Source organism: Molothrus aeneus, chromosome 1 (assembly GCF_037042795.1).
Source record: "Molothrus aeneus isolate 106 chromosome 1, BPBGC_Maene_1.0, whole genome shotgun sequence".
Lineage (NCBI taxonomy): Eukaryota > Metazoa > Chordata > Aves > Passeriformes > Icteridae > Molothrus > Molothrus aeneus.
In genome coordinates this window covers 115,831,121-115,853,803 of record NC_089646.1, presented here as the reverse complement: position 1 = coordinate 115,853,803, position 22,683 = coordinate 115,831,121, and the positions used below count along the sequence as shown (strand labels likewise).

General features: G+C 38.0%; 1 protein-coding gene across 1 annotated transcript in view; it reads left to right on the top strand.

Moving 5' to 3' along the window:
- The window catches only part of CA8 (carbonic anhydrase 8), a 51,097-nt gene that overhangs the window by 15,787 nt on the left and 12,627 nt on the right, over positions 1-22,683 (top strand). The window contains exons 4-8 of the mRNA XM_066546864.1: positions 6,755-6,850; positions 9,255-9,317; positions 10,656-10,704; positions 13,317-13,429; positions 20,352-20,518. Of these exons, the coding sequence (XP_066402961.1) occupies positions 6,755-6,850; positions 9,255-9,317; positions 10,656-10,704; positions 13,317-13,429; positions 20,352-20,486 (456 nt within the window). The 3' untranslated portion in view covers positions 20,487-20,518. The remainder of the gene's footprint in view (positions 1-6,754; positions 6,851-9,254; positions 9,318-10,655; positions 10,705-13,316; positions 13,430-20,351; positions 20,519-22,683) is intronic.

Below are 22,683 nucleotides of genomic sequence, written 5' to 3'. Positions count from 1 at the left end.
AATTACTGTATGTTATGGTCACTGCCAACAGCTTAGTCAATTGCTTCCTGAAACAATTCAGTGCCAAGTCAAGTATCAACTTATAAATTCTTGTGCACATGTAAAATAGCAAGACACAATTTTTCCACATTTTGTCCTCCTGAGATGTTGCTTACGCAATATTTGTGCTGTTGAAATTACACATCATTATTGTACAACTAGACTCTGTTGCCTTCCACTATTACTAGCTGAAATCCTGAGCTTCATTTCATCCCTCTCAATCCTGGAAAAAGCCTTCCTGCTGGCTGTAGTTAGGTAGCCAGAGTTTGCCATTTTTACTGTTCCCTACTCCACTTTTATGGCATGTTGTGAATGAAACTGGAATGTACTGATCCCTGGCAAACTTGGGTGAGTCCAGGAGAACATTTGATGTCTCTATAATCTTTAGCAGAGGAATTCTAAAGCTGCTTTAATTTACCTTAGAGATATAGATTTATCCCTGAGACCATGTTTATGGGATCAAAAGAGTATTTCAGCTACAGTCTTTCTCAGCAGTGACAGAAATATCACAAAACCCAGTCTGCTCAGAATTTCCAGACTGACATGTTTTTAGGTGCCCCTTTGATTAAGACATTGTAATGCAGTATTCCCCTATTATTATTTTGATGTACAGCCTGTATACATTGAAATAAGGATTGGGAAGATATGAGAGCAATGACAAATCTCTCATCCTTGAGAGATCTATTGAGAGGCGCCTTCTCTCCTGTAATACTCTTAGACTAAGCAGACTTTTCTGGAGCTTGTGACAGCTGGTGGCACAGCTAACAAGGAATAGCTGTATATTCTAGTTCTGAGCAAAGAACAAAGGTTACTAGAAGATTAATTTACACATGATGCAGCATGCACTGAAGAAAGAAGCTTTTGTAATAATTAGCTTCTCAATCAAGAGTGGAAAAATGCAATGGTTGATAGTGCCAGCTGCACAGTTTCAAGCCGGCACACTGATGATTGTGTCCCAATCAGATGTTCCTATCGATCTAAAGAAGAATTATTTAAAATTTATGGTCCTCTACTGTGCATAGAGCACAAACAGGAGCCTGTTAAACAGAATAATCCCCCATGTCACAAGCTCTTGCAATATGGGTTATGGTTGCCAATTAAGTTGAGGCAGGACCTACACCCAGGCTGGGCAGGTGTTTCTTATTGTCTCTTGCTGCCTGAGCTGCCAGTGGTTTTATCAGACCCCTGTAGAGCCTGGTTCTGGTGCCAGGGGGGTCAGGAGGATTTTTGCTGTTGGCCCATTTCCTTTTGACTCCTATGGAGCACGAGCTTGGTGCTCTATTCCAAACTGCCTGACTTAGCCAGTGGAAACACAGCACATTGAACAGCAAATTAGAGTTTCAGTCATTTAGCAGTAAGTATTCATAAAGAAAGCAGAAAGTATTCATATAACATATGAGCTGCTTTATATGGTAGCAGGATATTCCAGACTGTGCACGTTCATAGCAAATTTGGAACATTAGGGTCATACAAGAGTGCAGAAATGCTGGTGCAGAGTTCTTCTTCTCCCTGTACCATTAATCAGATACCTCATAATAGATGATGAGCTGTGATTTATTTCAGGGTCTATTTTCCTGTAAGGAATTAGCCTGTGTCATTTTTGGTCTGACACTTGGGTGACACATGCGCAGCAGTAGGTCACAGTAAGGGACAGAGCTAGTAGCAACTTTCCTGACATTTTAAGAGTCGGGCAAGCTTAGTTGAAAGTAAGCTTGGGTGAAACATGGTCATTCAAACAAGTGGATGACTGAGGAGCTTTGAGAAAGAGGCATCATTCAGGAGTCAATCATGAGACACTGATTTGGCAGTCACAGGCTCAGAGAATCCTGGGGAGTGCAAAAGAACAAGAGGCAAGGGAGACACAGGTTGCAACAGGAGACATTCTGATTAGGTAGAAGGAGAAATAAATTATGGGGAGGTCAAGCACAGAACAGGTTATCTAGAGAGGTTGTGAGACTTCTATCGTTGGAGATACGCAAAACTTAGTTGGACAAGGACCTGAAAAACCTGATCTGACTTTGAATTAGTAGCTAACTTTGAAGTTGGTGCTGCTGTGAAAGAGTTGAACTTCAGAGGTGACTTCCAACATAAATTATCCTATTGTTATATATTTTATCTGTGAGCTAGGAATGAAGTAAGGTCATCAGCAGAGCTTAAAAGATCGTTTTTGCTCTCAGTGAGCTTTAGACCCTGCAGAATTCCACAGAGCAGCCAGTATCCCAGACAGGGGAAAAATGTAGATTTTTGTAACTGTGTTTTTTATTGAGACACTGGTTTCCAGAGCTGATGAACGCGATAGGTCATATACATTGACTCTGATTCTTGCCAGAGTCTGTCATCCCAGGACTCCAAATTTGTGTAAAAATCTATCATGAAAGCCTTTTCATATTGACATAGAAGGTATCTCTGTGGTAGAGAAAGGAATAGGTTTAAGGGGCAGGGTTTTAATTTTATGAATGTTTATTGAATTTAAAGCCAGAATCTCAGGTCCTTACTCAGTTAATAGAAAGTCTTGTTTTGAGACAGGCCCCCTGCTAATGTCTGTCAACTTTTACTAAATAAGGATTGGGTTCAGTAGCCTTTTGGTTGAGTGGGGTCTGGATGAAAATGGAGAAGTTTCTCAGAATTTTTTCCATACAGAATAATCTTTCCAGGGGGTTTTCTCTGCTACCTGGAATGATTTCTTAATCTTCACTGTGTAGGAGAGCCTTTCCAGCTGTTCACTTCAGAGCAAATCAACTTTATCACCACTTTATTATTATTTGCCTTCATGAGTTTTCAGTTTATCTGATTCTAATGAAGCCTCTACTACAATTCTTTGATTTACAGCTGTAATATTAAAAGGCCCAAAATTACGGTTCTTTCAAGAGAAAAGTGGATTTTTTGAGTGTTAAGGATTTTCTGATAACTTTCTGATTATTTTGTAAAAATATACTGTCTGGCATGTCAAGCCAGTCACCGATAATCAGTAAGAGCATAGCTGACTCATTTTGGCTGTGTAGAACCATCAGAACTGCAAAGCATCAAAACATTACCTGACAAGGTGAGCAGAGCCTTTCCTGCCACACTGACATGTGTGGCTGCTTTGTACTCTGAATGAAAACCACACAATGAGAAGCTGCCAATGCACTGTAACTGATTGTTTAAAAAAAGCCCTGCATGGTTATGTTCACATCAGGGGCTGGCACCCCTTGTGACTGAGCACTTTTCAAACAGCTGTCTCAAATAGATTTAAAAATGAAGGTTACTAAAATACAGAACATTGTTAGCCTCTGTGATTATTCCTAGTTGTGAGGTACAGAGGCATGGATATGACGCTGTCCATGTGCGTGGGCATTATATCATTGTGACAGTTTCAAGATTTGTGAAAGCACTGTGGTCTTTCCTTTGTGCACATCTGATTCCCATAAATATTAACAAGAGTTACAGGCCATGGTTTTTGTGGTCTGTACTCTCAAGAGTTCAGATTTTGTAATGTTTGTCAACTTGTTGCCATCTTTTTTTGGAAAACTGTTGTCTGATGTTTATATCTGATGTTACATTACAAATAAAAAAGAACACACAAAAGTCAGAACAGCTCCAGAATGCAGGATGAAACATGATTTAAAAAACCCACAGACTTTATGACAAGCATTTACTACTTCCTTGCTACCTCACTTTCTGGATTACTTTTTCATGTACTCACCCAGCCATGCTTTGAGCTACATTTTTCTTGCTTTGTAGAAGAAATAATTTGACTTCCATTTATTTAAGTGCATAACCAAATGTGTTTAATTATTTGACTGTGCATGCATGGTCTTATAGAGTTAAATGACACGTTGGCCTGATGTTTGGAAATATAATGGTATTAATTATTATTTTCCATTAGGTTGCCTTTCTAATTTCAGTTTGTAAATCACTAATGATAGAACATTTTCTGTGAAGGGCTAAATCTGAATATCACCTTGAGTCAGGACATGGGAAGGTAACAAATACACTGCAGTGCATCCAGTGTGCTGTTGTTAGCACTACAAATAAGGGGTGCTATGTAGAAAGAATATACGAGCCTGACCACTTTTTTGTTGCACTCCCCAGTCATCTACTGTCATGGGTTTAGGAGTGCTCTCTACCTGTTGTCTTTGGTGTTTATGACAGCAAATTTGCAACCTGCTGTGTACAAAATATATCACTAACCCACTGTAATTATGGCCAAATTAACGCTATTATGGCCATCTTTAAACACAGATCAGAAGTTCATTCTATGTTGGGTGTTAGCAGCCCAGTACAAAATGATGGATCTTGTTCCAAGGACCCTACTATGGAATTTAAACATCCTTGAGCAGAGCCTCAAAGTTACAGAAACCTTTAGACCAGAAAGTGCTGATTGCCTATTTTTCAGTACCTTTAGTGATGTTGATTACTAAACCTGAACCCAGTCTGGAGGTGTCACCATTACCTTTACATATATACGTACTGCTGCACAGACTAATTCTAGAGCTCTTAACCTTTTATAGCATTACACAGAAGTTTTGGTGTCATTTTTCTAGGTGATGCAGCCTTATCATAGGGAAATCTGTGCCCTGATGAACCTGCTGCTTAAGATTAGACAGTGTGTTTCTGGATAAACTGGGGTCATTGCTTGAACAATTTTAAGTGCTTGTTCATTTTCCTCTTTCTGGGGTTCAGCATTTTCCTTTTGGATCTGTTTAGAGAAAACGTGCTGTTGTCAGAATGCAGACAGATCAGACTTCCCTTCCAAGGGAATGTAACACTGCCCACTGTAGTCACCACAACCAATTTTTCTTTCACATTTCCCTCTTAACATCAGGATTTTGGTGTGGACTGTGGGACTCCGTGATCCCCCTCTAGTGGGGAGCTGGTGTGAACACCAGGCTCTTCTGGAGGGACCTCAGAGACTGAAATCACATTATTTGATCCTCTGGCTTTAAAATCCAAGGGCAAATCAAATGTGTAACAAAGCTTTTTAGTAGTGATAAAATGCACACAACCAAGTTAATCCATGGGCTTAGTTCTAACAGGGAGCATTTTTATGTCTAGAAGTTTTGTAGCTGTGGACAAATAGATTATTTATATTAGTGTTCTCATGTAAAAATGATTTATTGCATTTGCTAAGAAAAGTGTTTAGTTTTTTTGCCACGGCAGATGCCTTTGATCAAAATGAATAAAATTACTTGTGTGATAATCTGGAATTTAATTCAATTTAAAATGTGTTCATTTAAAAGTTTGTATTTACTTTTGGAATAACAGTCATCAAGAGGAGTACCTAAAATTCATATTGGAAATAAATAAGTGGAGAGGGATTGCTTGAAGAACTGGTATTCTGAAATGCTGAGATGCCTGAATGAGCTCCTGTTGTGTAAAGGGCAATAAGCATTTCACAGAGGCTGTTTCTGCACAGAAATAAAAAAAAATAAAATTGGAAGGTACACTGTTTTAAAAACTAATTTTGCTGAAGGTGGAAACAATGTTAACTATAAAAATGACATTTTACCTTCTTAGACACATGACTGAACAAAACATTGAGCATGATTTTACAATGGAAATTAAGTCGAAGAGTTGGCAGATAAACTTCAAAGCAGCTGTGCTTAGGATATTGAAGCTCTACAGTGTTATCAGACCTAGGCACAGAGATTACATTTACATTTACATTTACATTTATTTCTGGAAAAACTCATGTTCAAAATGCTCCTTCTTCCCTTCCCTTCCCTTCCCTTCCCTTCCCTTCCCTTCCCTTCCCTTCCCTTCCCTTCCCTTCCCTTCCCTTCCCTTCCCTTCCCTTCCCTTCCCTTCCCTTCCCTTCCCTTCCCTTCCCTTCCCTTCCCTTCCCTTCCCTTCCCTTCCCTTCCCTTCCCTTCCCTTCCCTTCCCACCTCCCTCCCTCCCTCCCTCCCTCTCCTTCCCAGCTGTCACTGTTTTCCAGCACTTTTCTCTTCCCCCTCATCTCCCTCCCCTCCCTTCTTTCTTCCCTTTCCAACTTCCTGCTAGTCTGTCTTCCAGCACTTTTCTCAAACACTACTTCCCAGATGTTGTGACACTTCACCACAACAGACTTTGCATTTACTATCCAGCGTCCACTGCCTCCCATGTATTCCTGCATTAGCTCCTTTGCTCTTTACCACCTCTTTCTTTCATCCTTACCCCTAAGGTGATCCTCAAGCCACTTTTCTCTGCTTGACTTTTTCTGTGTTTAGCCTTTTCTGAAATCACTTCTACTCTTACTACTGACATTTGAATGATTTGTCTTGGGAGGTAGTGTGTGAGACAAGTGGCATTGTGATAGTACAGTCAGTCAGTCTAATGTGTGTTTGGACAGCCTATGTCCATAATAATTCTCCTACCTTGAGAGAGAGCTGGCTGGCTGAGGGGCAATGTTGGTGGATTTCATTAGCTGACATTATTTCAGCATTCAGATTGAGAGAGTTGTTGAATCATCATTACTATAGTCATTCACACCTTTGATGTAGATTTTTGGTAACTGGCTGTACATCACTTTATCTGCAACTTTATCTTTTTTTTCCCTTGGTGTTCCTGATATTTACAATATGTACTATCTTAAGTAAATCCACTTATCCCTGCATGCACAGCCATGAGCATGCACATATGTGTAGTCATGCACGTGCACACACAACATGCTTTGTTAATTGATGTTAAATTGCTGGTGGTTTTAATTACAAAACATATTTCTCCATTGCTCTGTTTGCACTGCTTTGTTTCAGCTTCATCTAATGCACTGGAACTCTACACTGTACAGCAGCATTGATGAGGCAGTAGGGAAGAAGCACGGCATAGCTATTATTGCTTTGTTTGTGCAGGTAAGTTTCCTGTGTTACACTTGTTGTGATGCACTGCCATTTGTCTGAGGATAATGAGGTCCTTTCCATGTTATTTAATTTTTAGTGATTTCATGAAAGAAAACAATGTATGACTGCCAGTATTCTAGTTGCAAGATATTTTTCAGTCATGTCTCCTATATGTGTGCTAAGCAATCAATTCTTGTTTGAACAGGATATTGGAAGTATGTTCATTAAAGAAGGGATAATAGATTGTTAGGTACCTTTCTGGGACTCTGACTATAAGCAGACATCCAATCTTCATTCCCTGAGAGCAGAATGAGGGCTGTCAGGAGGGACAAGTGCTTCACTATCTCTGTGATGTATTTCTCTTAATTCCTGGCTGGGTCTGCTGTTCAGGGGTTGAGGAAATAGACAGAGGAGAGGAGGAAAGATTAAAGAAAAGGCCTACAAAGCCATTGGCAGTGCTGAAAACTGGTAGTAGAATTGTGCTTTCCTGAACACAGGGACAAGTGTGTTTCTGCACACAGGACAAATGTGAGGTGGAGTTGTATCACTTCTCCAGAGACTGAGAGCGTTAACAAGACTTGCCAGAGACCCTCAGAAAAGCCTGCAATGAGGAGGCTTAAAGCTTCCTGGGGACAAGGTGTAATGAAATCTGGGAAGTTAGCACTATAATCTAATTGCTGTTGAAGGTTTTTCAAGGTCTGCACCCTATAAAGATTTTCAGTTTTAGTCCTCAAATACCAGATTCTCATCTTCCTCATGAGAAATGGCAAACTGTTTTACTTAAATGGGTTTGGAGGAAGAGGTTTAAAGTTCATCCTTAGATCAAATGGATTTTCTTGCACTGTGATATTATTAATTTGTCATATTTCATAACGAGTTTATGAGTGCCTTTGAGCTTTACCTCTGAATTTGAAGGTGCATTGGTTACCATCTCAACACTCAGATAGAACTGCTAAAAATGGAAGTTAGAAAGTCTTCAGCTTTGTGTCCTAGAGGGCTGTGTGATAATTGCTTATGTAAGTCACCTTCTCATTCCAGCAGAGGTAACCTTCAAGTCAGTTAGAAAGTTATATATAAGTTCTTAAATAAATTTGAAACTCCAATGATACATTTTCCATTTCTGGTCCGTCACCCATATCAGTGTTCATAAGCATTCCAAAAAGGCTTCTTCATTAGCCAAGAGAGGCATAATTACAACTGACCAAGGAAAAATAATATTTAAGCTGTTTATTAAACAAACAGGGAGAGGAAATTTGGTGACCATTTTTTTCTCGGTAAAGGCATGGAAAAATAATTTTGTACCATGGTTCTCAAAATACATTATTTTAAGATCAATGAAAATATTTTCACTGATTTAAGTGACAGCCCTTGGGGATTATTAATTTAGAAGCAGCATCTTTAAAGTGACTTAAATATCTATTATGCACTTTGAAAAGTTTGAAATTGAAATTCCATTCTGAAACAAAAGAAAATGCTCTTAAATTCTTAGAAGTAACAAAGTACCTTTTGTTGACATTCAGTTGTTTCCTTCCAGTGGCTACTGTGTCATTCTATTAGAAGAGAAACAAAAAGCAAACAAAATTTTCAGGGTCTAGCTCTCCCATTCTCATTCATGCTGGTTTATTTCCTCACCTTGTATTTGTACGTGTTGGCAAAGAAATTAAGGGGAAGGCCATTCTGCCTCTCCTGATTTTGTTCTGAAGGTAAAACTAGGATCCTGGAATGGGTGATTTGAGTCAGAAGCAGCTGAGTTTAGTGTGCAGAGTGAGCAACATCCATATAAAATTAGAATCTCTCATCTCAGTGTGTTTCTTTAGAGCCTCACAGGCATTCAGTAGAGGCAGTGCTGCAGCCTGGCTTTCACTGGCACGATCCCAGAGATGCTGTGGGAGAGGGAATCTGCTGTTCTGTGCTCTGCAGGCAGGAAAAAACTCCACTGAGCTTCAGAGATACCTTGGGCCAGATTTGCAACGCAAATGGGAACAAATTCAAAAATTTTATGTTATGCTTGTTCACTCTGTTCCTTTCTGTGTACTTTTCTGACAAAAACTGGTAAAGGACAAACTGTATCCTTGGCATCCATATGCCACCATAGTGCATGATCTTGACTCCACATAGAGCAGGTTCTGCACATCAGGGTTAATAAAAACCCCACCAGACTTAATTATGACTCTTTCTCTTGTTCTGTGAGTTTGTCTCTACTTTAAAGTTATTTAAGCCCTGTTTACTTTTGGCTGGTGGTTTTATAATGATTTAATTTTTTGGACTTGTCACGTATCAGTGTATTTGATTAAAACAAGGTTGTGTAGCTAAACTAAAAACAGCTATAGTACTTACTGTGCTGGTTGACCTGAGTTTTGCCTCAGTTTCTGAAATACCAAGATACTGAAATTCACCTTTGCTTGCTGTATTTCAGATAGGAAAAGAGCATGTGGGCCTAAAGGCTGTAACTGAAATTCTTCAGGACATCCAGTACAAGGTAAGGCATTGTCTGAAGCAATCCTTCCTTTAATGACCAGAGAAAGTAAGCAAAGGGTCTGTAGGGAGCCAAGAGAAAGATTTCAGATGTGTCTGTGGTAAAACCACATATAAAAGCCATCATTTGGTGGCCAGCATGAAAACCTCAGTGTTTTATTCATATAATATTATTCAGCTAATATGTATTTTTTATACTTTCTTTTTCTGGTGGCCAGAAAGTTTGATCTATACCAGTAACTGCTTGCAAGTCCTACATTATCAGTGATTTTCATGGAGTCAGTGTGAGTGCAAGCACTGCAACATGCTTAGTGAACACCAGCAGCCATGTCTCCAAACTTGCCTGGTTTTAATTTGTAGAGGAAAACTACTGATAAACTGAGCACCCATATTAACTTGTAGGGAAATCAGCAAAAACACAATGCCACCTTGTCAAGTGGATTATGTCTGGGGATCCTGAAGGCCAGGTAGTAATCCTAGCAGGACTGAGGAGATTTGAGTTCTCTCCAAAATGTTGACACTATCTTAAATTACCTTGGGCAAGTTACTTTCAACTCTTTGCTTCATGATCTGTAACATAGAAATAATCATACATTTCTTTGATTTTAAAAGGATTTTGAGATGTATTGATGACACATGTTTTTATTGGTCTGAAGAGATTACCATTCACTTCAGCAGATGCCGAAGTGTAGGAAAATTAGAAAGGAATTGCAATATTTTAGTCAAATAATATATGGTAAACTTCAGGCATGATGTTTAATATTATAAATTCCTTATTTATGAAAGTATCAGAGAAAACAATAGTGTATGGAACTCTAATTTCATTACTGAGACAACAGCCAAGCAGAGGGAGGTCATGAAAGGCCTCACCATTGTGTTACTGTGTTATAATGGTGCCTCCCAAAGGATCAGCATCAAACACACTTTGGCATACATAACATTTTTGTGTATTAAGAATGTGGGACTAGCATTCTTTTATTAAGGTTATCCACATTAGTTAAGTAAAGCTCACTTTGGCCCTTGGTTTTTTATATGAAACCCCTGAATTTCATGTAGAGAATTTCAAGGCTGGGACCTGAAAGAAGTCCAGGTGCTAAAGGCAGAAAGTTAACAAATTGCTGGAATAAGCTTAAAAATGAAATAAAAAACAGGATAAAAAAACGTGTTTGTGTAGCTGCAAGGACAAATGCAATGATAACTAAATGGGTGCTCTTAGTGAGGTTGCTTTCCACAGGAATTCAAGGCTTACTGGTAAAAGAACACAGAATGTGTTTTACCTCGGCATTCATCAGCATTTTAATTAGAAGCTAGAGATGAGATTGACTTGTATTCATTTTTTCAGGGAAAGTCCAAAACAATACCCTGTTTTAATCCCAACTCTTTATTGCCAGGTAGGTGCCTTTGCTTACTTTTGTGTGTGTGGATTAGTAGCTGATTGCAGGGGCTGAGACAATCTTAATCTAAAGCCTAGCCTAAACTGCAAGCCTGAGTGTGTCCCATAAGGTGGTAGTGCATTTTGGTGAGGCACATCCTAACAGGGATGGTGGTGAATTCCCATTGGAATTTACTGTAAAGCTGCACCTTTGTCATGTGAGTGGGATGCAATTCTGTAGTCTGTGCACTGCTGACAACACCCTGGCTAGCTTTGTTGAGATTTACCCACCCATCCAGAGAGACAGCTGTGTGTATTCATTTCTCTGCTTGGGCATAAAATAGGAAGTGTAATACTACCCACTTAACAAGGTAATTTTTTTTGGCAGAATCAAAAGACAATGCCATTATGCAATGACAGTTGTACAGCAGAAAAGGAGAAGTAACAAAGGGAGGCAAATTCAAACTTACATAGCTAAAATTAGAGAGTAACAGTAAGAAATGTGACTTTAAAAAAACATTTCTAAAGAGAAATATTTCTGCAAGGAATCCATTTGAGCTAAACTCTGCCATAGTGGCAAGATCTTTAATTTTTCAAAGTAGCCCAGGTCTACATTAAACTATATTAGGTATATTAAAAGAATATTGTCCAAGTTGCAAAGTCAAGTCTCAGCTATTAGGAATTGCAGGAATTAAGGCAGCCTGTGCCTCTCATGCATATCCATTATGAAACATCACCTGATTGCGTGACCATAAGCTATTTTTTACAGGACCCCTGCCTCACAGTTCCTGTTTGATGCTGATCAAGCCACATAAACAAAACTGCTCACAAGTCATCTCTAACTATGTGTTCCTCATTTTCCAGGTGCCCGACTTGAGATCATGGGGTCTGATTTGCAGAAGTGCTGAGTGCTTACACCTCCAAGAGAAGTCAATGGGAGCAGTGCTCTGACTGTATTATGTGCTATAGAAAGTTAAATACTCTGAGAAATCAGGTTCTAAGCATGTCACATTGAACACCTCAAATGAATAGATGCATTTGACCTCATCTTCTCTACCTCAGTTCCCCAGCTGTAAAGTGAGGGGATAATCTATCCTTCCTGACCACTCAGGGGTATGGGAGGATAAATTAATTCATTTAAGCTCTCAGGCACTGGAGAAATGAGTGTATTAGAAATATGAAAAATGAGAAAATATTCTAACAAGCAGGATTTCAATAGCATAGGATAAAGAATTCCAAATGCCTCGTATTGCACTGAGAATTCTAAACAATATTATGTACTTTTCAAAACAAAATCATCTGTCTTTGCAAGTAAACAATGAAAGGTTTTCCAGAAAAGACACACATGATCATGTGACAGCACTGTATCATGATGCATGCACAGGATGGGCTGAATTAATTCTTGCAGTTCTTAACTTTTGAGTGTTTAATAATGCAACTTGCTGTCAATGGATTTGCTACATAATTTCCAAGCTGAGAAAGAAAATTGCACCAACAAAACAAAATCAATTTGCTGACAATCACAGGCTTCATTAGGAAAATTTAATTCTACTGATATTCCTGTGAGCTAGTAGTGAAATGACAGTAACAGGTTAGTTCCACCAAGCAGGTTTATTTGTTTCCAGTATCCCATTCTGTCCTTGTCAAGCTAGTCACAACCTTCCCCCTGGCTCTCCATGCCATGATTAACCACCCTTTTCTCCAGTTTCTCTCTAGGTTTGTTTTTTGAGAAACCCTCTTTTACAGTCAGGCAGTTTCCTCTCCTTTTTTAGGCAGTTTTCTCTTCTTTTTTTAGTACTTTTTAGGCTGTATGGCCTACCGCAGCAAAACGAAGCCCTGTGTTGTCTCATTTATGAAGTGTAGTGTGATTGAAATCTATGAGAAATTAAAATTAAAATAATGAAAATCAAATGTGTTTTATGTAGAGTAAAACTCTGCATGGACAAAATATTGTACATATTCTTCAGTGACAACTGTTTATCCTAACAGTTATTTATAAACCTAATAATAAATATATAAACTTAAAGAATTATGTCATTATAAGGTAAACCTTGATGTTTTTCCCCCCTCTGAAATTCAACTCACTTTTGCAAAGGTAGGAAGCACCATTTCATCTCAAAAAATTTGTCACCAGAATTGCAAAGTGAAAAGTTTTTCTTCAGCTGAATTTTCATTGATTTTTTTTTCTAAAAATGAAATAAAATTAGTTCTTGAGACATATCCTAAATGTAGAAGTCAGTTAAAATTCAATCACCACAGACCCTCTGCATTCAAAATACGTGTCTTTTTAGCTTTTGACATTAACAGGAATTCCTTTATTCCCATAACATTGCTTATTTGCTGTGTTAATTTAAAGAGCTGTGCACTTGTTATTTTTCACATCTACCAAGTGGCATTTCACATCTAAAATGCACATCTGCAGGGTAACTTACTGTAATATAATGACCACAAGCTCATATACATTCATATGAGGAAGTAGTGGGCAGTGCTTGGCAGGTTATAAATTCACACTTTAGCTTCTGCTTACTAACTCTGTCATGCGAGCGAGCCCACAGCTGTCATAAGCTGTCACTGAAAAACACCATTAACTTCCTAATAGTCATTAAAATTCCACAATTCTTATGTTTTCAGATCCTCTTCTGCGTGACTACTGGGTGTATGAGGGCTCTCTAACCATTCCACCCTGCAGTGAAGGTGTCACCTGGATATTATTTCGCTATCCTTTGACTGTGTCCCAAGTGCAGGTAACAGCTGTGCTTAAATTGACCTTGGAATATGGTTATGAGCTAAAGGTTATAGCGTGCAAATGTATATATCAGAATGTTATGTCTGTTCTCCTTAAAGATCCCATTAGATCAGTACATGGCTTTTCAAGTAAAGGTTAAACCTTTTGAGTCACTGGAAGCAACGCAAAGGTCAGAGATGAAAAACCTTGTTATCATATATCATCTGCATTTAAAATAATTCTTATATTTTAGTCAACAAAAAAGAAAAAAGGGACTCAATGGGCAAAAGAAATTAAATTCTTTGTAATTGTATGCTTTCAAATATCACTGCTTTTTAATGTTAAAGGGAAAAAAAAAGCACAGGGAGGCACTACATCCTGAAGAATGAAAAACCTTAATGTAGTACAGATTGGCTAGATTGCATTGAACTGTATTTAATTTATCTGGCTCTTTTTAAATTCAGTTTTATAATAAATGTCAAATGGAAGGTACCTATTTAAATTTGATTTCACACGTATGTATTTTAAAATGTTTGGGTTTTTTCCTTAAATTAAATCTACCAGTTCTGAGCCTTTCTATGTACAATTTTTCAAATCTGTCTACAAATAATCCCAGTAAAAACAATGAAAGCTCCTGATGAATATTCTCCCACAGTCTGTGAATCCCGACTGGAAGAGTGCGTTTAATTTAAGTGAACATATCTAGAACCCCTGAAGCTGAATGCATTCATTTTCATTGCCTGCTCTGAAGCACGTGAAAAAAGTATAAAAGGTGATAAATTCAGATTTCAATTATTTCAGCTTTAATAATTTAAAATTTTGCTAGTGATGCCAGCACAATTTTTAACATCTTTAAGAATTTAAAATTGGCAGCATTTCTTGTTTTATGGAAATTCTGGATCTAATCATAGGATAAAAGCTCCCAATAAGTTATTTGTCTGCTAGCTGCAACTTAAATGCATCCCATCATGAATCTGTTATTTGTTTATGAAAAGCTAAGACTTGCTTACTACTGACTAAATGCATTACTTACTACTGAGTAAACAGCATTCTGTTAGCATTATTAGATTCAGAATAACTTTTAAAGACAGAGTGCATCTTGTAACTTGTCAGCTAATTGTCCAGATGGGATATTGATAAATAAGGGGACTTAATCAGATGCACAAAGTTCAGCTATTACAGCTGAGACATAGTAAGATATTACAGCTATTACACTGAGACATAGTATGATATTTCTAGTTGCAGGTTTTGTGGTCTCTATTCCTTTTTAATCCAGTCAGTGCACAGAGGAGAGCTGAGTTTAAACCATCCACATGTAGTGGGAGACATCAAGAGGGTGAACAAAAGAGGAATTAAGAGGAGAAATACAACTTTAGTTAGTATTACTGTGTACTAATTTACCACAAGAAAGCAGGATGTTGGAATGTTGTGTGAAGGGGATAAGACTCCTGAAAAGAATATTGTGCCTGGGGAAAAGAGTGGCCTGTAGTGCCTGGGGCAGAGACCAAGAGTCACAGCCATGGCCTTTGTTAGGTGAGGGGTGGCTGGTTTGTGTTCCTGCATTACTGTGATAGCTGCAAACCCGAGCCAAAAACGTTGCAGTGATGAAGGGCATGCAAGTCATGGAGGGGCTTTTCCCTCCCCCTGGCACTGTACCTGGATGAGAGGTGGCACTGGAGTCCAGTGATGGATTGGACCAAACTCATGCTAGGATGATCCACTATTATTGTCACAGATAAGCATCAATTAGAAAAACATTCCTCTGTGATATTTATGATTGCAGCATTAAAGTTAAGGTTGTGCAGGAAAGATAATTATTAAGAACTCGAAAGGCTTTTGCCAAGGTGGGATAAAAAAAATATATTTCATCAGATATTGCTTTCAGATATCAATGAAAAATAAATATGTCATTAAAATAAATACATCGGTGAAAAATAAATATGGGGTAATTGAGAGGAGATGATTCTGGGATTTGTAAACTGAAGGGTATTGTGAGGTCTCCATGATGCCCAAATTAAGATTTTGTTGGTTCTAGAATATTTTGCTATAGCTAAAATTCCAATATTTTAAATTGTAATTAGCATTTTGTCTGCAGTGAACTATCTGGCCTCTTTTGTGCATGTGGGCATGAGTGCCTATGAGAGATTTCATTTAATCACAGAACCACAGAATGATTGGGGTTGGAAGGGACCTCTCGAGAGCATCTATTCCAAAAGCCCTGCTAAAGCAGGTTCATCTACAGCAAGTTGCCCAGGAGAGATTAGAAATGCAAGGGCTTTTGTCTGTGGAAAATAAGAGGATGTAGTATAGGATATACCATTTTGAATCTTCCATGGAAGGCTGGTAGAGGTATTTAATTTTATTAAGCCAGCTTGTGGTATTAAATCATAGGTTTCAGTGCAAATGCATTTCTAATAGGTTTAAGTACATTATTTTTACATTTGTCATTAGCTTGTGGAAATTTCTTCTTTTGGATACTAATGAAATGTCAACTGTTTTATATAAATACTAGTAGCATCTGTGGTTATAGCCAGTGAGAGACAAATTCAAGTCTATTTTCATTTTTCAGGCCATGAAATAATCAAGTTTTGAGTGTCAATAACAAGTAAATAAAGAATTACATAATATAATATGGACTAAGTTTTATTTCTTTCCTCTGATCAAATTAGTTCATATATTGGAGACAATATGCTAATTTTCTGCAATTAACACAGCAATATTGATCAGTTAACAAACTGCAGGTCATAAGGGCAAAAAATTAATAAAATTGCCACTCTGTTTCAAGGTCACATTCATAAAATATTTTCACATTTTGTTATTTTGAAACAATGAAGTAACTATTTTGACATAGGCACAATAGGCTGACCATTACAAAGTAGAGAAACCTTTTTTTACCTGAAGACATTTTCAGGTACTAATGTTCAGCTGATGAGTTGATATGCTACTAATCTAAGTCAAAGTTAAGTGAAAGGAGATCTGAGTGTGTTGATTATACAAACAGCAAAAGAGCAATTCAGGACTGCAGCATCAGGATATGCTTTCCTGGAATCATGAGGAATGCTGTTTCCTTATTGGAAGTAATTTTCTTTGTCATGAGACTTCACTTCCATAAAAAAGTCCTTCATGGGTCATTCTGTGCATATTCCTGTCCTCCTATTGTGATTTTTTTTCATCCTTGCTTGACTTATGTTGAAATGCACAGCCCAGAAAGAACTGTGTTGATTATTTTTGTGAGATACCTCACACATGCATGTACACTGCTGCAATTCAGTGGGAGAAAACCCCTATTAGGCCAGTAAAAACAGGAAATAATTGAAAAAGACTTAGTCATGCTTCTCTCCACTATATTAAAAAAAAAGGGACATTTGTGAATAATGTGCTTTATGGGTCACTGAAGCTCAGAACAAGTGCATTGTCTAAGCCACTCAGAGGAGGGGGTTTAAACAATAATGCAGAAGGAGCTCTTGTTTGCTGTATTCGTTGTCAGAGTTAACTGGTCTTTTATTGAATGGTATGGTGTCTAGTCCTTTTGTCTACCTCAGTAAGAATGAAAAACTACCAAAGGACAGAAAGAGTAACTAGCACCTGGATCTGTAGTGAGAATTCTGCAAAATTTATGTAAACTAAAATAAAGCACTCAGAGCTTCATGGTATTTTGGGTGCTGGGAAGTAGGTCCATGTTCTTGGAAGGTGTCATGGAGACACGTAAAATTTTCATACAGAAGGATAATTCTTCTATACCTCATATTAAAGAAATGTTTATAGAAAACATGCAAATCCTTAATATTGTGTGCTCTATTCTTCAGCAAATGTGTAAGTGGAACAGAAGAATGCTCAGGATTTGAATACGAGTGGTAAAAAAAATTCTACACAACATGAACATGAATGTTTTTACTCAGTAGAAATGCCAATCCCAGTGGCAATGTGGATTTCCCTTCTACATTGGTTAGAACTTAATCCCAAATTTCAGTGTGAACAGGCTTAGGTCATTCTTAATGTCTTCTGGGCAGGAGAAGAACTTTTTAAAGTAGCTATTCCTGGTAAAAGTATATGACTGTCCAAGGGTGCTTAGCCATGTTCCTCTAAAACACCTGTTTCATTGGCAGTCCTGCAGGATGTGCTCCACAGCGCTGACTTATGAGGGGCTGGGAGGACATGGTGAGCAATGGAACAGGATGAGCAGAGCACACATATGTCTGGGTTTGAAAAGACAGGTGTGTGCTAAGGAAGGCATGAGCCTCCCCTGAAATGGAAAATGTAAACTCCCTCCCTCCAAATCACAGTTTTGAAATTAAGGGGCTCTCAGACAAAATATGGGAATAGGAATAACAGTTCTTTACTAGGAAAATTTTAAAATTACTAATGCAATAGTACAAAAAAAGAAAAATAAACTATTGACAGAGTCAGAATACAACCTGACACCCTGTTGGTCAGGGTGTTGGTAGCAGTCTGACTGAACAGTGGCTGCAGTCCTCCTGGAGTGTCAGGTGTGGTTCTGTTGAGGCAGGGATCCTGTAGAAGGGTGGAGTTTTCCTCTGAAGGTCCCGTGGTGGTGTAGATGAACCTGGTCTTCCTCTGCAAATCCAGTGGGGAAAGGCTGACTGTGATGTTCCAAATCTCAGATTATATCCAGGTAGGGATGCTTGGCTCCTCCCCCTGGGCAGAGCTTCTCACAATGGGATGATGTAATTTTATCAGCCATGCAGTGATACTCAATGGCCCAGTAACAGAAGCTATTTCCTGGAGGGAGGATTGGTTGTGGAAGAAAGAAAAAAAACCTGCCCAATTAACAGAAGATAACTGCCACACCTCTAACAGATGGGAATAGAATACACATCCAGCTACCTTTCAACCTGAGACAACATATTACCTTGCCGCATGGAAATTTAACAGGGAAAGTAGTGTTGGCACAGCTAATGTCCTTTTCTGACAAGTGCTTCTCATGAGTAGAGCAAACCACCATGTGTGTAGTCCTTTTGTCCGCCTCATTTGAAGGTTCACACGGCAGTGTGAACCATGGAAGGAACAACTAAACAAGGAGGGTGTTGATTGCAGAAGAAATTCCCCCTTGGAGCAGAGCTACAATTCTTGACTTCTGTAAAGACTAAAGAGCAGGCACAGAGATCAGGTCAGTTCTACTCTCCTGACTGAAGGAACTGGAAGCTGCTTTGTGTGGAGTTACCTCCTGGAGAAAGATTTCACTGTGGGAACTGGGATGGAGCATTTGTAGTTTCAGTAGGAGACAGCTCACAAATGCTCGCTTTGCAGAGAGCCTGCTCTTCCCTCTCCTTCATCTGTCTTTGTTTGAAGTATCTCATTCTCACAAGATCAAACAAAAGCCACATTTTTGTAAAGTGCTCCTTCCTAAACTGCAATTATCTCAGACTTTCCAGAGTTGATTCAGATGGTGAAAAAGTATGCTTTTACAAAGCTCCTTCAGTCATTTACCAGCCCTTGAGTTCTGAAGACTTTTTCAATTCCAAGCTGGTAGTGGGTTTGTTTTCAGTTTCCTTTAAGTAAACAACAACAACAAAAATCTTCCATAACAGGATTCTGCCTCTAAAAGCACCTTCAAGGAGCTTTTTTCATTTTTGCAGTCTAAGCTGTTGCCTTATATCTCAGCTGCCACAAGCTGAATGTTGATTTCTAAGCACACTGTTTTTTTGAGGAAAATTAAGCAGAGAAGAGCTAGCCTCTAAATCAAGTAAATAAATCTGTATCAGTACTGCTGTAGAGTGGAAAAGAACAATGAGGGCACTTGTGTTCCAGGTTGCAGTAAGAAAGTATTCTCTGTAGGCAGGATAAGAATAAAAACACCATTACCTGCTGTTTAGTACCTCATTTAATTTAATTCTGGAATCATGCTTACATTCTCCCTGCAATATTTCCTAGGGTGCTTTTCATGGAGAAATTAACTCTATAATGTCTTAGATGTTAAAATGATTGTATACTCCAGGCTCCATTTTACTTTCTGTGTATCTTCAGTTTCAAGTTAGAGATCAACTGCATAGTGAAGTGTCACAGGGTCAGTACAAGTACAAAGGCTGGGGCTTTGTAGTACAAAGGGGAGTCAGCCATCAAGTACATTTGCTGCATCCAGCTAAGACAGCTTGTGAATATGTCAAAGAAAAAATATTTTTCTAGTAGTTGTAACTATTTAAAATATCAGGCTCCTAAAACCAGCATAGGTGAAGGTAAGGTAAAGTGCAGCACTTGATGCTAGTACCAGGGATGGAGATGGAAGCTGCTCATATTCTTCTGTACACCAGATGAGATTTAGAAAAATGTAAAAAGAGTCTATAAGCAAGAAACATATTTGTTTTGGCTCAATTGAAATATTTCGTATTTATTTTTTACTGTATTTGACTTTCTGACTATCTACACCTACAGATCTTTTGAAGCAGTATTTTGTTTTGATGACAAAGACTCTATTTTTTCATATAAAATGTCAACAGACATCCTCTAAAGCTAAGAATCTGTTCAGTATTCTTCTGGTTTAGAAGATAACAGTTTCAGGAAGTGAATAAATCACTAAGAGAATTTCAAAACAATTTATAGTCAAGCAAGTTATTCCTGAAATGCACTTCTTTGAAGAAGACCAGAATTGCTACTCTAAACACATGACAGTAAGGCTGATTAATAGGATGTAATCTGCAATGGCCAAGATGGTTATAGATCTTGAAAGAAGTTGTGAAAAGGCAAAGGAGAAGTTTGACAAACCACGTGCTTAAGAGTTCTTGATTTTCTCCATATCGCAAATATTTTGACAGTGCTGATAACTATTTTAAAATGTTATTAATGTATATGGACCTTACTATATGGCACCTGAACACTCCAATCTTCAAAGCTGCAGAATTGGCTGGACAGGGCGGGTTTTGATCACTAGTCCCATGGTGAAGAATGTGTCTCAGCTTCCTGACTTCTGTTTTTCTGTCTTCCAGATAGAGGAATTTCGAAGACTGAGGACTCATGTTAAAGGCGCTGAACTTTTAGAGGGCTCTGATGGAATCCTAGGAGATAACTTCAGACCAACTCAGCCACTTAGTGATAGAGTCATCAGGGCTGCATTTCAGTAGCAGAGGAAGAACAATGATGAATCTTCAGTCAGGTAAGCAAAAACTTAGCAGAAAAATCAAAATTTTGAAATAATTTAGCTAAAGTAGAAAATGCACTTAATTTTAGCTAATGTTATGATATGTTGTCACAATTTTAAATTCTGACACTGTAATTTCTATTTCATCCTGTGTGTGTAATAGTTTGGTTATGTCATGATTTACCTCCAGCTGGCAACCAAGCCCCATGAGCTGCTCAGTCACTTTCATGTGGTGGGATGGGGGAGAGAATCAGAAGGGTAAAAGTGAGAGAATTTCTGGGTTGAGGCAAAGACAGTTTAATAGGTAAAGCAAAAGCATGTGTGCAAGCAAAGCAATGGAAAACAAGAAAGTTATTCACCACCCTCCAGACAGCGAATCACAATGCCATTTACATCACAATTACTTCTTGTAGCTTTTATTTCCTCATGCTGCAGTGAAGAAAAGCACAGCATACCTTGGTTATGTGGTATATTTCCCCAGCTACTGAGTTTTACGGGTTGATTTGTTTCCATGATGTCTTCTGGAAGACCAGCCATTTGTGGATCTTTTCACACTGTTAAAAAAAAAAATACAGCTTCATTTTAGAATAAAAGGCCTCCTTCCAGAACTACTACCCTTCTTTTTTTTTTTTATATGCTGTTCTTCCCCAACAAGACTGAATTTTGAGCAACTCCAACAAAAGTACAAAACGCAACAAATTAAATTCTATGAAAAAATTACTATTTTTTCATATTTCATTCATCAAAGTAGTTGCTGCTTCTTTTCTACCTTCATTGACTCCCAGAGCAAGAATTTGAGGATGACACATGAGAAATACACATATGAACCTGCATTAATCCTGCTTCAGTTATTAAAACTTCTCATGTTATGTTCCCCCAGCCTCTATCTATTTTATATATAAAATAAATCCCCTCAATGTTCAACAGTTACTCCTAATCCTCATTATACTTAGTTAATGGATGTTTTGCTATAACGAAAAACCTTGCAAAGAGATTCAAAGAGAGTTGAAGTCCAGGGAAGTGGCTGAGTCACCATTTCTGAAGGCATTTAAGATGTTAGATGTGATTTAAGGGATATGGTTTAGTGGTGGGCCTGGCAATGCTGGGTTAGTAGTTGGACATGATGATCTTAAAGGCCTTTTCTAACTTAACAATTCTACTATACTAAGGCAAATTATTGCCTTGAAAGTAATGAGTCAGGTCATCAGCTTTATGGTTGATTTTGAAATGAAGTGATCCTGCTTTAATACAGGACCCTATTTACTGTTGAAATACATAATATAAAAGCCTCAGATTTTCTATCTTCTCATTTCTTCAAAGCTACAAAATAACAGATTCATCTGGGGTTTAATCTGGAAAGAATGCTGCTTAAAGGGTTTTGATAAACTGTTTTCGGTAAGGATATTTATTTTTTTATTTATACTTTAAATTCTTGCCTTCTCTAGTTTATGTCAGGGTCTGTAGTGGAGTTAAGCCCATACAGAGCATGCTCTGGATCCAGATCCCAGTTTCATGTGAAGTAACAAATGATCAGGCAGCAGATAACCCATAAAAGACTGATAATTCAGTGCTTCCAAAAGATCCATTAAAACAAAGTGAGAAGATTATCGTCCCTCTTGCATATGATAGAAATTATTAAATTGGCTAGGGCAATGGCCAACAATTTCATGGTCTTTCCATATAGCACAAGCATTTGATATAGTTATGCATCTAAACATGGTTGAAGTAAGAGTTTATTTGTATTTTATAACCCTATTCAATATCCGCATCCCAGAAGTTGAACAAAAAACCCAAAGCATTGGTCCCTTTTTTAATATTATTTTCTCATTCCCATATTTAATTTTGGGCATATCCCTAAGACGAATTTGCAATTACATGGTTCTCTGTGGTAACCAAATGTTGTCACTTTAATCTTGAAATGGATGTTTCAAATTCATCCCAGCTTCTGCATAAAAATTACTTGGGAAAATCGTAGCAATATTAAAGTACAATTTTTCTCAGAGAGTGAATAATGCCCTCAGGCCAGTGCAGGTAATTCAACTCTGTAACAGTGAAATTACTTGACACACTGAGTTTGAATTTGAAGCATGAAAGAGTTTCCTTTACAATGATGGAATTGAAATATAAAAATTTCCCTTTTGCTTTCATGTTTGAAATTTTATTACATTTGTCAATACTTA